General features: G+C 49.8%; 1 protein-coding gene across 3 annotated transcripts in view; it reads left to right on the top strand.

The window, feature by feature from the left end:
- TCERG1L (transcription elongation regulator 1 like) overlaps positions 1–12,329 on the top strand; it is a 114,215-nt gene extending 101,886 nt beyond the window's left edge. For all 3 annotated transcript variants that reach the window (XM_064145329.1, XM_064145328.1, XM_064145327.1), the window contains 4 exons: positions 1,256–1,391; positions 5,196–5,285; positions 9,438–9,556; positions 11,130–12,329. In XM_064145329.1, coding sequence (XP_064001399.1) covers positions 1,256–1,391; positions 5,196–5,285; positions 9,438–9,556; positions 11,130–11,286 — 502 coding nt within the window. In that variant the 3' untranslated portion in view covers positions 11,287–12,329. The remainder of the gene's footprint in view (positions 1–1,255; positions 1,392–5,195; positions 5,286–9,437; positions 9,557–11,129) is intronic.
- The last annotated feature ends 1,493 nt before the right edge of the window (positions 12,330–13,822 follow it).

Here is a 13,822-nt window from a genome sequence, read left to right as displayed (position 1 = left end):
AGGATGGACCCTGGGCAGAAGCCTGATTTTAAGGAATGAGTTGGCCAGCCTCTCTGAAGTCAGGAGTTTGTTATCCCTGAGGCAGGGATTGTCTCTCTGTTCTGGGCACTGGTGAGGCCACACCTTGGATCCTGAGTTCAGTTTTGGGCTGCTCACCCCAAGAAGGACATTTCGATGCTGGAGAAGATCCAGAGAAGTGCAACAAAGCTGATGAAGGGTGTGCAGAACAGGTCCTGCTGGCTATACTGTTGCAGATCCAGGCCAGGCTGCTGCTGACCTTCTTGGCCACCTGGGCACACTTTTGGCTCATCTTCACCTGCTGTCAAACAACAGCTTTAGGCCCTTTTCCACCTGTCAACTTTCGAGCCACTGTGCTCCAAGGCTGGGCTGCTGCTCATCTGTGGTGGCCACTTGCACTGAAGTGTCCTGTTCTGTCCTGAAGTTGTAGGGATCGTGCAGGCAGAGTGAGCCAGGCAGTAAGTGGTGTTTTCCCAGGAACACCAATTTATCCTGATCAGGTGCAGTCTTGGGAGAAGGCTGTCAGGTAAAATCAGACCTTCTGGCACTTGGCAAAGGGCAGGTTTCTCACTGGTGCCACACTGCAAGCTTGTCCATGCAGTCAGTGCTTTGCCTGCACACATCCCTTAGGAGTGAGCTTATGGTGCCCATGGGGACAAAGAAAAAACCCCACTTAATGTTGACTTCCCAGTCTGAAGGCACCAAAACAGAGGAGAGGAAGATAAAACCAGATGAGTCCCTTCAATCACTGCTGTAAAGTCTCCTCTCTTGGACAAATTTTATATGAAGCTGTCACTGTTACTGTAGCTTGAAATATAATGTTGTGCTTCTCTGCTCTAGTTGCACCTCCAGACCATCCTTCCACACAAGAAGATGCCAGAGATCCCTTGGCAGGGCCCTCAAGCCCTGCAGTTTACCAATGAACTGTGGATCTGGGTCACTTCTCAGCTATCAGACTCCATTCCATGCACATGAGGAAGGTCTTCTGGCCTGGTGGGGGGGATGAGGGGAATGGGATGTTTCTGGAGAGGATTAAAATCCCAGGTTGTGGAATCTCTTTCTCTGGGGACTTTCAAAACCCACTTGAGCATGATCCTGAACAACTTGCTGGAGGTGACCCTGCTTTAGCAGGGGGGTTGGACTGGATGATCTCCAGAGGTCCGCTTCAAGTCCCACCATGCTGGGATGCTGTGAAGTGACAATTACTGAATTCTTTTTTTGTCTTAACTTGTTAAAGGACAGAAGATTCCCAAGCTGCTGACCAGGGGAAGGCTGAAATGGAGGAGAAAACTGAGGAAACATCAGCACCTCAGGGCACACCTCCCCTAGAGGAGCGCATCACTCACTTCCGAGACATGCTTCTGGAGAGAGGGGTAAGGACTGGGCTGAATTCCTTTGACATAAGCTCAGCAGGGCAGGGGGACCAGCACCACCCATCATCATGTGGGGCCTGCACAGACCCCAGAGGTGTTCAGCACATGATGGGCAGAGGATGGAAGATGCATTTCACAGCACCAAGCTATGAAATGTTCCTGGCATGGTCTTTGCTTTTCTCTTTTTTTTTTGGCATGGGAGAGGTTTCATCACTGCAAGCTGCAATGATCCCAGCAGTGGGAAGCCAAAGATGCTTCTTGTGACCTAGAGAATTTGTAGAAGCCTCATCCCTGGAAGTGTTCCAAGTCAAGTTGAATGGAAGTTTGAGCAACCTGATCTAGTTGAAGGTGTCCCTGCCCATGGCAGGGGGTTGGACTAGATGACCCTTTAAGGTCCCTTCCAATCCAAACCATTCTGTAAGCTACAGATAACTTAATAACATCTGCTGGATGATTTGTAACGAGCTTCAGCCTGGGTTTTGTTGTCTGTGGTTGCACTTAGACACCTGTTTTGAAGCAACCACATAAATGTGACTGTCAATATGAGGAATTTTGGATCCTCTTATTTATAAACATGAAGCCACCTCCTCCAAAGTTCATCTCAGAGGGTCCCTTCTTCCAGAGAGCTGATCATTGTGAGCGTGACTGGCATCAAGAAGCCTTCCAGGGTTAGGTCTTAAATGCTGTGAATGTAAATGGGTGGATAATGGAGCAATGTATGCAGATCTTCTCCCTCCCTCTATGCCTCTACAAATATGTATTCTGGAGAGGTTTCTGCAATTGCTGGGAGGGAGGAAAAAAATAAAAGCCATCCAAGGTGTCTGCTGTTAGGCAGTAAAATTCATCACTGGTAATCAGCAGACTCTAAAGGTAGATAATTAGAGCTTCAGAAGCTCAACAGTAAATTATCTCCACGCCAGACCTGCTCCATTAATATATTTAGTTATTTGTGCTTAAGAAATGCAGAAGTGCTGTAAATGAAACCTGGTGGAAAGCCTTCTGCTGCTCTCTTTTAAGTCAGAGGGAGCAGTAAGTCAGAATGAAAGCATGAGGCATGTGGTGTGGGCAAGGGGATTGAGTGCACCCTCAGTCAGTTTGCAGCTGGTGATAAAGTGAGTGGGAGTGTTGATCTAGTGGAGGGTAGGAAGGATCTGCTCAGGCTGGATCAGTGGGCCAAGCTCAGTTGGATGAGGTTCACCAAGGCCAAGTGCAAGGTGTTTGACTTGGGTCACAATAACCCCATGAGTGCTCCAGGCTGTGGGTGGAGTGGCTGGCAACTGCCTGGCAGAAAAGGACCTGTGGGCACTGATTAATACCAGCTGAAGCTGAGCCCGCAGCGTGCTCAGCTGGCCAAGGAGGCCACCAGCATCCTGGCCTGGATTAGCAGTTGTGTAGCCAGCAGGACCAGGGCATTGATTGTCCCTCTGTGCTGGGCAGTGATGAGGCCACGCCTCAAATTCTGGGTTTGCTTTTGGCCCCTCACTCCAAGAAAGATGTTGAGGGGCTGGAGTGCATGAAAAGAAGTGCAACAAAGATGGTGAAGGCTCTGGAGAACAGGTCTGAGGAACAGCTGAAGCAGCTGGGGTCTACTTTGGAGAAGAGAACGCTGAGGGGAGACCTCATTGCTCTCAACAACTCCCCTGACAGGAGGTTGGAGTGAGATGGGCATTTGGCTGCTTCTCCCTAGCATCAAGCGATAGGGCAAGAGGAAATGGCCTGAAATGGTACCAGGGGAGGTTTAGGCTGGAGATCAGGAACAATTTATTTGCTGGAAGAGTGGTAAGGTGTTGGAACAGGCTGCCCAGGGAGGTGGTGGAGTCACCATCCCTGGAGGTGTTGAAACACAGTCTAATGTCTGTGATGGAGCTGGGTTGAGAGTTGGGCTGGATGATCTTAGGGGGCTTTCCCAGCTGAAACAACTCTAAGCTTCTATGTAGGGGAGCTGCAAGACAAGAGGAGATAACTTTTGAAGGAGGTATCCCAAAACCACCATGCATCTAAAAACTTAGCCTGAATATCAAATTTTCCCATTTCTAAGAACTCTAAGAGGAAAACCAATCCACTTCAACCACTTGGCTTCAGCAGAGCTTCCCTGCCTGAGTGCTAATTGCTCTGTTTTAATGATACTTCACGTCCTTAATTTTTTGTAGTGAATTTACTCTTCTTTGTAATTAGATGGAGTGATTAGAATATTTTATGTTACTCCAGAGTTTGCTGTAATGAAGCAATTAGCAGTGATGGTGTGTGAGGTACTGAAATCAAGCAGGAGAACTCAGTCATCTCCTTCTAGAATGTTTCAGAGAATGGGTTGGGTTGGAAGGGACCTTGAAGATCATCTAGTTCCAACCCCACAGCTCTGGGCAAGGATGCCTTCCACTAGACCAGGTTGCTCAAGGCCTCATCCACTGTTGCCTTCAATGCCTTTATGAAGCCCTAAGCAAAAGGAGCTTGGCCACTGAAGGACCTGCTCTGAGTTGTGGTGGTGCTCACAGCCTACACAGAGCTTTCAGAGAAGGTACAGGAATCTCTGTAGGAGCCTGATACCCTCACTGCATGTGGCTGTAGGAAGGTGAGTGGAGGCACAGGGCTTGGGTGGACAACCAGGGTGCCAGTTAGAGCCCCAGAACCTCAGCGTGGTGGGAGCTGGAAGGGACCTCTGGAGCTCATCAAGTCCCTTCACACTCCAAAAGCAGATTCACAGAAGAGGTGGTGGATCCAGTGGGAAATGGGAGAAACCTTTAAACATAGGAGGGAAGTGGCACATTTATTACTAACCATTATGCTTTGAAGATGTGTCACAAGGTCAGGGCTGTGCCTTGATGGACCTCTCTACCTTGCCAAAGGGAAGAAAATGGGAGGAAGGGAAAGAGACTGAGGGGGTGGGAAAGAAACTCCACCATTTCCTCCACCAGGAATGCAAAGAAGAACAGTCCCATGGCATAAAGACACAGAGACACAAATCAACATGGAAACCAACCCCTGATGGCAATGATGGCACCATTGGCACCACTGATACTGGGGGCAGGCACTGAGCAAGTCCCAGACTGGACTCGGCAGCAGATGGGAACTGGATTCAGGAACACAGGGATGGGGACAAAATCCTCCTGTAACACTGGCCCCTGGAGAAGAGGCTTGGCCTGCTGATCCCTCAACTTCCTCCTGCAATTGAGGGTCCTCTGTCCTGGCCACTGCAGTTGCAGCCAAAGGTGTGGCACAAGCTGTGACAGTGCCCTTGGTGTGGCCAGAAGCAAGTCTCAGGCAGAGCCTTTGTGCAGCTCAGCCCTTAGCAGGAGCTCTCTGATCAGCTTCTCCCTGCTAGAAGCAGCTCCTGGCTCTGCAGCCCTGCCCTGAACTTGCACAGGTGACTCCCTGAGCTGGGAAGTCCCAGCGTTGCCCAGAGCCAGCTCTGCTCCAGCTCACACCAGGACAAGATGTTCACAACCAGAACAGTTTAGGTTGGGGGTGAGATAATTGCTTAAATGGAAACTGATGCTTGTGCTGCACAAAGGGGCTAATAAAATGGGCATTTTCCTTTCTGCTACAGAGTCTTTTCATCAAAAATCATGCAATAGGTGGATTCTAGATCCTCACTGAGATGTCTTAGAGCACATCAATACTAATGGTGTGGGGGCGACCAGAACATCACCAGAAAGAGATTAACATTCAGTTCCTGGGCGCTCTAGGGCATCCTTCAGAGGGTTCATTAGCTTGCTGAGCTGAGCTTTTGCTTCACCTTGGAACAGTTTCTTCTTTCACCACCTTATTAACATTCCTTTATGCATCTCTGTTTGTCTCCTTTCCCAGGTTTCAGCATTTTCTACTTGGGAGAAAGAGCTGCACAAAATAGTCTTTGATCCCCGCTACCTTCTGCTCAACTCAGAGGAGAGGAAGCAGGTGAGCGTGACCTCCAGCAAACACCTCTCAGATCCACCCTGAGCACAGAGTCATTGTTGTGGCAGCATGAAGAGAATGGCAGAAAATTCGAGTTTCTTGTGTTTGTGTGTGTTTTTTCAGTCGGGCTCAGGTTGAAGCTCTGCTCAAAGCAGTCTCCTTTGAGCGGTCGTGGGTGGGTTTGCACAGAAAGATGAGGAGTCTCCTGGGTGGTGAGCACAACTTCCAGTGGGCCTGGGGAGCTGGGCTGTAGGCAGGGAACTGGCCACAAGGCAGATTTTCTGCTGTGAGTTGTTTTGAAGTACTGTAGAGAAACTGCTTCAGTTTTATCACTTAGAATATTTTCTAGGAGCTGAGCAGCGTTTACTGCTCTGTGTCCAGTGCTGGGCTCCCCAGTTCAAAAGTGTCCAAAATTTGGCTGGAAGGGAACACCAATCAAGGCAGGGAACTACTGGAGAGAGTCCATATGAGGCTCTGAAGATATTGCAGCAAGTCTGCGAGGATGAAAGGCTGACAGAGCCTGAATGAGAGCATGTAAAGAGTGAATCTGATCAATACTCAGCAAGGGCTATAACACCTATGGGAGGCAAGAGAATGGGCCCAGAAACCTTGCAGTGATCTCTCCCTCTTCCCCCTCCTTTCTCCCCCTCTTCCCCCTCCTTTCTCCCCCTCTTCCCCCTCCTTTCTCCCCCTCTTCCCCCTCCTTTCTCCCCCTCTTCCCCCTCCTTTCTCCCCCTCTTCCCCCTCCTTTCTCCCCCTCTTCCCCCTCCTTTCTCCCCCTCTTCCCCCTCCTTTCTCCCCCTCTTCCCCCTCCTTTCTCCCCCTCTTCCCCCTCCTTTCTCCCCCTCTTCCCCCTCCTTTCTCCCCCTCTTCCCCCTCCTTTCTCCCCCTCTTCCCCCTCCTTTCTCCCCCTCTTCCCCCTCCTTTCTCCCCCCTTCCCCCTCCTTTCTCCCCCTCCTTTCTCCTCCTCTTTCCCCCTCTTTCCCCCTCTTTCTCCCTCCCTCCCTCCCTCCCTCCCTCCCTCCCTCCCTCCCTCCCTCCCTCCCTCCCTCCCTCCCTCCCTCCCTCCCTCCCTCCCTCCCTCCCTCCCTCCCTCCCCTCTCCCCCTCCCCCCCTCTCCCCCCCTCTCCCCCTCTTTCCCCCTCTTTCCCCCTCTTTCCCCCTCTTTCCCCCTCTTTCCCCCTCTTTCCCCCTCTTTCCCCCTCTTTCCCCCTCTTTCCCCCTCTTTCCCCCTCTTTCCCCCTCTTTCCCCCTCTTTCCCCCTCTTTCCCCCTCTTTCCCCCTCTTTCCCCCTCTTTCCCCCTCTTTCCCCCTCTTTCCCCCTCTTTCCCCCTCTCCCCCCCCTCTCCCCCTCTCCCCCTCTCCCCCCCCTCTCCCCCTCTCCCCCCCTCTCCCCCTCTCCCCCTCCCCCCCTCCCCCCCTCTCCCCCTCTCCCCCTCTCCCCCTCTCCCCCTCTCCCCCTCTCCCCCTCTCCCCCTCTCCCCCTCCCCCCCTCTCCCCCTCCCCCCCTCCCCCCCTCTCCCCCTCCCCCCCTCCCCCCCTCCCCCCCTCTCCCCCTCTCCCCCTCTCCCCCTCTCCCCCTCCCCCCCTCCCCCCCTCCCCCCCTCCCCCCCTCCCCCCCTCCCCCCCTCCCCCCCTCCCCCTCTTTCCCCCTCTTTCCCCCTCTTTCCCCCTCTTTCCCCCTCTTTCCCCCTCTTTCCCCCTCTTTCCCCCTCTTTCCCCCTCTTTCCCCCTCTTTCCCCCTCTTTCCCCCTCTTTCCCCCTCTTTCCCCCTCTTTCCCCCTCTTTCCCCCTCTTTCCCCCTCTTTCCCCCTCTTTCCCCCTCTTTCCCCCTCCCTCCCCCTCTTTCCCCCTCCCTCCCTCCCTCCCTCCCTCCCTCCCTCCCTCCCTCCCTCCCTCCCTCCCTCCCTCCCCCCTCCCTCCCTCCCCCTCTCTCCCCCTCTCTCCTGCTCCCTCCCCCTCTCTTCCTGCCTGGCCAGGCCAGTGATGTACAGGGGTCTAAGGGGACTCCTCCTTTTCTCCAAGTTGAGATGAGTGGGTTTGACTGAGAACCATAATGATCTGTTAGTGAACATCTGCCACTGGCTCTGCTTTTGTTTGAGCAAGGAGCAGCAAAGGGTAAAGGAGCATCTTAGGAGCAAGTTCTTGACAAAGAGAGTGATTTGCCATTGGAATGGGCTGCCCAGGGAGGTGGTGGAGTCACCATCCCTGGAGGTGTTCAAGAAAAGACTGGATGGGGCACTTAGTGCCATGGTCTGGTTGACTGGCTAGGGCTGGGTGCTAGGTTGGACTGGATGATCTTGGAGGTCTCTTCCAACCTGGTTGATTCTATGATTCTATGATCACAGCCAGCCAGTCATCACAGGATCACAGAATAAGGCTTGGAAGGGACCTTAAAGATCATCTAGTTTAAACCCCACTGGCAGTGTGTTCCAATGTGACACCACCCTCACAGTAAAGAATTTATGGATGCTGCCACAGATGCTTTCTCATCAGCTATGAGGATGCAAATCTACGTTTACTGAGTGCCACAGAAGCCCAGTTACAACTGGTATTTAGTCTGGGCTGTGGAGAAGGGAAGGATTAATACAGGAAAAGCATAAAAAATTGGCTATTGAAGAAGCACTATGGAAAAAAAAACAGGGAAGATAAATAGATTATACTGCAAGAAATAAGTTGAGTGCAAGAGGAGATGGAAGATAGGTTGGACTGGATTATCTTGGAGGTCTCTTCCAACCTGGTTGATTCTATGGAAGACAACAAGGTGACATTGGGATATCCACAGTACCTGAAGGGGGCCTACAAGAAAGATGGGGAGGTAATCTTTACAAGGGCTTGTAATGATAGGATGAGGAGCAAAGGCTTTGAGCTGGAAGAGAGGAGATTTTAGACTGGAGATTAGAAAGAAATCCTTGGCAGTGAGGGTGGTAAGACAGGTTGTCCAGGGAGGTTGTGATTGCCCCCTTCTTGGAGATGTTAAAGGCAAGGCTGGATAAGGCCTTGAGCAATCTGCTCTAGTGGAAGGTGTCCCTGCCCATGGCAGTGAGTTGGAACTAGGTGGTGTTTAAGGTTTCTTCCACCCAAACCATTCTGTGGATCTATGAATGTGGAAAGCCAGGAGCATTGTGAGGAGCAGCTCCTTTAGTGACCCACGCTTTTTCTGGCTTGAAACCAAGCAGGCCATATCTTTTTTTTGTGTGTTAAAGACTGTGATTTAAAACAGTTGGCAGATTTTTGTGACATGGTGAACTCCTGAAGTCCTCTGGAAGGCATCCAAAATGGTGATGCTGAGCACCCCAATGCATATTGAGCTGCCAAATGGTATTAGAGGAACGTTGTTGACCCTTCCAAACACATTAAAGCTTTTGGGTGTATGTGTGCAGAGGGTGATGTGTAAGCTCCTGGGTTTTGGCAGCTGATTTGAAAGGTCTCCAGGCTTTTCTCTGGGGTCAGCTTCAGAATATTGATGTTTAGCATTATAGACAGTTTGAGGGATACCAGGAAGTTGAGGAAGATGGAATCATAGACTCATAGAATTGTTGGGGTTGGAATAGATCTCTTAGATCATAGAATCCAAACATCAACCCAACACCACCAAGGCCATTAAAGCACCTCCCAAGAGGCCATGGCCACACATTTCTTGCTTCTGCTCTGGCAGTGAGGTCAGGCTTGATGAATTCTGGAAGTCCCTTCCAAGCCCTGACATTCTGTGGTTCTGTTACTTGTGACAGGGTTTAGTGGCCACAGTGCTCTTAGGTTAATGGTTGTATTTGATGACCTTAGGGGTCTTTTTCTACACAAACAGTTCAGTGATTTTGTGTTAGTTAAGTCCAACCTTCTACCCAATGCCTCTGTGACCATTAGACCATGCCCTGAAGAAGGACATCTGCTTGGGTTTTGAACACCTCTAGGGATGATGACTCCACCACTTCCCTGGAGATGAAGAGATTGCCTAAATTATACCTTTTTCTAGCTGCTTATTTTGGAGGACACAAGATGAGTGCTGCACCAAGCAGGTTCAGCCACAAGCAAATCAAGCCCATTGTTAGGGCAGATAAAAGCTGCACTCTTGGGATTGACAGCTCATGGATGGACCTTAAACACCACCTAGGATTTGTTGCTAACTGCTATTTCTTGTTTCCTTTTCTTGCAAAGATATTTGAGCAGTTTGTCAAGACCAGGATCAGAGAAGAGTACAAAGAGAAGAAGAATAAATTGTTGTTAGCCAAAGAAGAGTTCAAAAAGCTCCTTGAAGAATCCAAGTTATCACCAAGGTATGGCATTACCTGAGGAAGATGAGCTTCCTGATTTCCCCTGTGCTTGTCAGCCTCAGAGCAGGGAATCATGGAATTGTTTGAGTTAGAAAAGCCCTCTAGGACCATGGAGTCCACCACCATGGCCATTAAACCATGTCCCCAAGTGCCATGTAACACTGAGTGTGCTCTGCAGAGCAAGTTCTACACCCAGTGTTAGGCTGCTGGGTCATTTCTTCTCTTGTACTTTCCAGTGTTGTGTTGTTGTTGAGAAGTGGGCATGTTTCATCTCCTCTGGTCATTTTTCTCTCTCTCTAGTATGCAGAAGTCCCAGTGAGAGTGGTTATCTAATGTTTTTATTTCTTGTTCCTATACATCTCAGCAAGCCTGTGAGCAAAGTAGACATCACCATTGTTTTCTTTGCACAGCCTGTCATATAGTTCTTCTAGCCTGCTTCAAACTATCACACCATCATGTTGCTGTCCAGTATTCTCCAGGACACTACTCATTTTTAGTGTCTGCAAGAAAAGTTAAGTGAGGTCTGGGTGAAAGTGTCTGAAAATCATAGAATGGTTTGGGTTGGAAGGGACCTTAATGAGCATCTAGTTCCACCCCCTCTGCCATGGGCAAGGACACCTTCTTCTAGCCCAGGTTGAATAGAATAGAATCAACCAGGCTGGAGGAGACCTCCAAGATCATCCAGTCCAACCTAGCACCCAGCCCTAGCCACTCAACCAGACCATGGCACTAAGTGCCTCATCCAGGCTTTGCTTGAACACCTCCAGGGACAGTGACTCCATCACCTCCCTGGGCAGCCCATTCCAATGCCAATCACTCTCTCTGCCAACAACTTCCTCCTAACATCCAGCCTAGACCTCCCCCGGCACAACTTGAGTCTGTGTCCCCTTGTTCTGTTGCTGGTTGTCTGTCAGAAGAGACCAACCCCCACCTGGCTCTTGGCTCAGGCAGTGTTGTTTATGGGTCTCTCATTCCTTTGATCCCTATGTAGTGAAGGATTATTGACTCATGAGATGCAGAGCTAAGATTCTCCTTGCCTGTATAGCTGTTGATTATTTTGACATGGCTTTTATAATACAGTCTTGGGTTTGTTGGGTGGTTTTTTTTTTCCCATTTAAATGACCATTATGAATATTTTTCTTACCTGCCTGTGGACTGCTGTTCAGCTTCTCTGAGGGTGAAGGGTTTTACTGGGGGTCCTGTGGGGAAGTTTAATCTGCTGAGAGGTGGAAGAGTGGAAAGCACAGGCAATGCGATATGTTGTTTTCTGCCAAGTTATTTTCTTTCCTAGTGGCTTTCACCTCAAATCAGGCCAAAAATGTTTTGGTTTTTTTTTTTTTGTTTGGGTTTTTTTTTGGGTTGGTTTGTTTGGGTTTTTTTTTTTTGCTCAAGGTCTCATCCAGCCTGGCCTTGAAACCCCTTCAGGGAGGGAGCATCTGCGACCTCCCTGAGCAATCTGTTCCAGTGTCTCACCACCCTCAGTGCAAAGAATTTCTTCCTAATCTCCAGGTTGCTGCAGGGGCCTCAGCATGCTTTGGTGATGTCACAGATTTCAGAGGTTTCCTTATTTCCACAGGACAACCTTCAAAGAATTTGCAGAGAAATACGGAAGGGATCAGCGGTTCCGCCTTGTCCAGAAGAAGAAGGACCAAGAGCATTTCTTCAACCAGTTCATCCTTATTCTTAAAAAGAGGGACAAAGAAAACAGGATAAGGCTAAGGAAAATGAGGTAAAAACTCCTGGGACTGGCACTAGAATCCATCCTGTGGCCAGGAAGAAATTCCAATGAAGGCTGAAGAGTCTGGGGGGAGGGGGTGAACTTGCAACAGCTTGAGGAGGAAACGGACATCCCTGAGGAGAGCTTTCCCCAAAGGCAGCTGGTGAAGGTTGTTCTGCAGGAAGCTGAAGGATATTTTGTTCTCCAAGGATTAATGTTTCATATTGAAGCTCTTTTTTGTACAACATCCAGAGTTTGATGCATTTCTAATTGCCATCATGTGTCAATCCCTTAATTGTTTTAATTATGCAAATGACTTCTAATGTACACAGATGATGAATCCGGTGCAGGTTTGTAATTAAGCAGAAGCAGATGCCATCCATAACCAGCTCAAGATTCTCTCATCATTTAGGGGAATTATCTGAAGCAATCTCTTTTGGCACCTCTCAGCATTAACACCAAGTTGCCCAGAGAGGGTGAGGATGCCCCCTCCCTGGAGGTGTTCAAAGCCACGTTGGATGGGCAACTTGGGCCAGATTGCCTTGGGCAACTTGGGCCAGGTTGCCTTGAGCAACTTGGGCTAGTGGGAGGTGTCCCTGCCCATGGCAGGGTTGGAACTGGATGATCTTGAAGATCCCTTCCAACCCAAACCTTTCCATGGATCTATAAAGTACAGTGGAAGGAATCCATCACCAGGTGTCCATATGTCTCTGTCCAGTTCTTGGTAGTAGTAACAAGGTATTAATTGTTAATCTTAGTGAAGAGTGTGAAGATCTTGCCATATTTCCCACAGGAAAACCCAACATTTCAGGAATCACTTCCTTCTTGCCATGAGTGGTTCTTTAGGGGGGGGGGGGGGAGGGGTGGCACCATCACTTTCCCCCCCCCTTCAAAACCCCCCAGCTATTTGGTGGAAAAAACAAACCCCATCCCAGTATGATCTGAGTTCTGTTGCTGTGTGTGAAAAGTCTGCATGAGATTATTTTTTTTTCCTTCTTTCTCATCATATTTGTACAAATAAATATTTAACTTTTTTAATTAATAAATATTTTAAGCCACTTTTTGGGGAGCTTTGAAGTTCCTAAATTGGGTGGAATATTTAAGGAAATGGTGTGTGACCAGCAGGAGCAGAGCACACCTTGAATCCTAGGTTCTGGTTTGGGTCCCTTACTCCAAGAAGGACATTGAGGTGCTGGAGCTTGTCCAGACAAGGGTAATGAAGCTGGTGAAAGGTCTGGAGAACAGGTCTGGTGAGGAGCAGCTGAGGACCTGGGGTTATTTAGTCTGGAGAAAAGGAGGTTGAGGGGAGACCTTCTGTCTCTCTACAACTCCATGAGAGGAGGTTGAAGCTAGGTGGGGCTCAGGCTCATCTCCCAAGTGGCAGGTGATACAAGAGGAAATGGCCTCAAGCTGCACTGGGGGAAGTTTAGATGGGACATAAGGAACAATTTCATAATGGAAAGAGTTGTCAAGTCCTGACTCAGGCTGCCCAGGGCAGTGGTGGAGTTCTCATCTCTGGAGAGGTGTCAAAGCCCTTGAGATGTGGTACTGAGAAACATGTGTCCAGTTCTGGGCCCTTCAATTCAAGAGAGATGTTGAGGTGCTGGAAGGTGTCCAGAGAAGGGCAACAAAGCTGGTGAGGGGCCTGGAACACAAACCCTATGAGGAGAGGCTGAGGGAGCTGGGGGTGTGCAGCCTGGAGAAGAGGAGGCTCAGGGCAGAGCTCATTGCTGTCTACAACTACCTGAAGGGAGGTTGTAGTCAGGTGGGGGTTGGTCTCTTCTGCCAGGCAAGCAGCAACAGAACAAGGGGACACAGTCTCAAGTTGTGCTGGGGGAGGTCTAGGCTGGATGTTAGGAGGAAGTTGTTGGCAGAGAGAGTGATTGGCATTGGAATGGGCTGCCCAGGGAGGTGGTGGAGTCACCGTGACTGGAGGTGTTGAAGCAAAGCCTGGATGAGGCACTTAGTGCCATGGTGTAGTTGAGTGGCTAGGGCTGGGTGCTAGGTTGGCCTGGATGATCTTGGAGGTCTCTTCCAACCTGGTTGATTCTATGGTTTAGTGATGACCCAGCAGTGCTGGGTTAATGGTTGGACTTGATGAGCTTCAAAGTCTCATCCAACCAAACCCATTCTGTGATGCCACAGCGTGTTCAAACCACTTGGCTTTATTGTCCTAGCAATGCACAGTCTTGGCATAGGACAAGGAAATGTGCTCCACCACCCCTTGGAGCTGCACATGTCTGCTGCGTGCTCACATGGCTGTATTTATCCACATGCTGGTTTCTGTGTGGGAGGCCCACGTGCATCTGTGTCTTCCTTCAGCTGCTGCCTGGTTTCAGATATCTGCTGGACTTGGTGCTCATTTGCTGAGGTAAGTGCTTTGGGATTTTTGGGTACCTGCTCTTTCTCAGTTTTCAAGCTGTAAAAAAACCAGCCCATTAGAAAGCATCAAATGGTTTCCAGTTTGACCAGCAGTGTAACAGACCTGCAACCTCCAAAACCCCACCCAAACTGGGCTGTGTGTGGCAATTTAGAAGTTGATTGGGTTGGAC

Source organism: Pogoniulus pusillus, chromosome 6 (assembly GCF_015220805.1).
Source record: "Pogoniulus pusillus isolate bPogPus1 chromosome 6, bPogPus1.pri, whole genome shotgun sequence".
NCBI lineage: Eukaryota > Metazoa > Chordata > Aves > Piciformes > Lybiidae > Pogoniulus > Pogoniulus pusillus.
The sequence above is the reverse complement of the archived record's forward strand: the minus strand, read 5'-3'. Positions and strand labels throughout refer to the sequence as shown.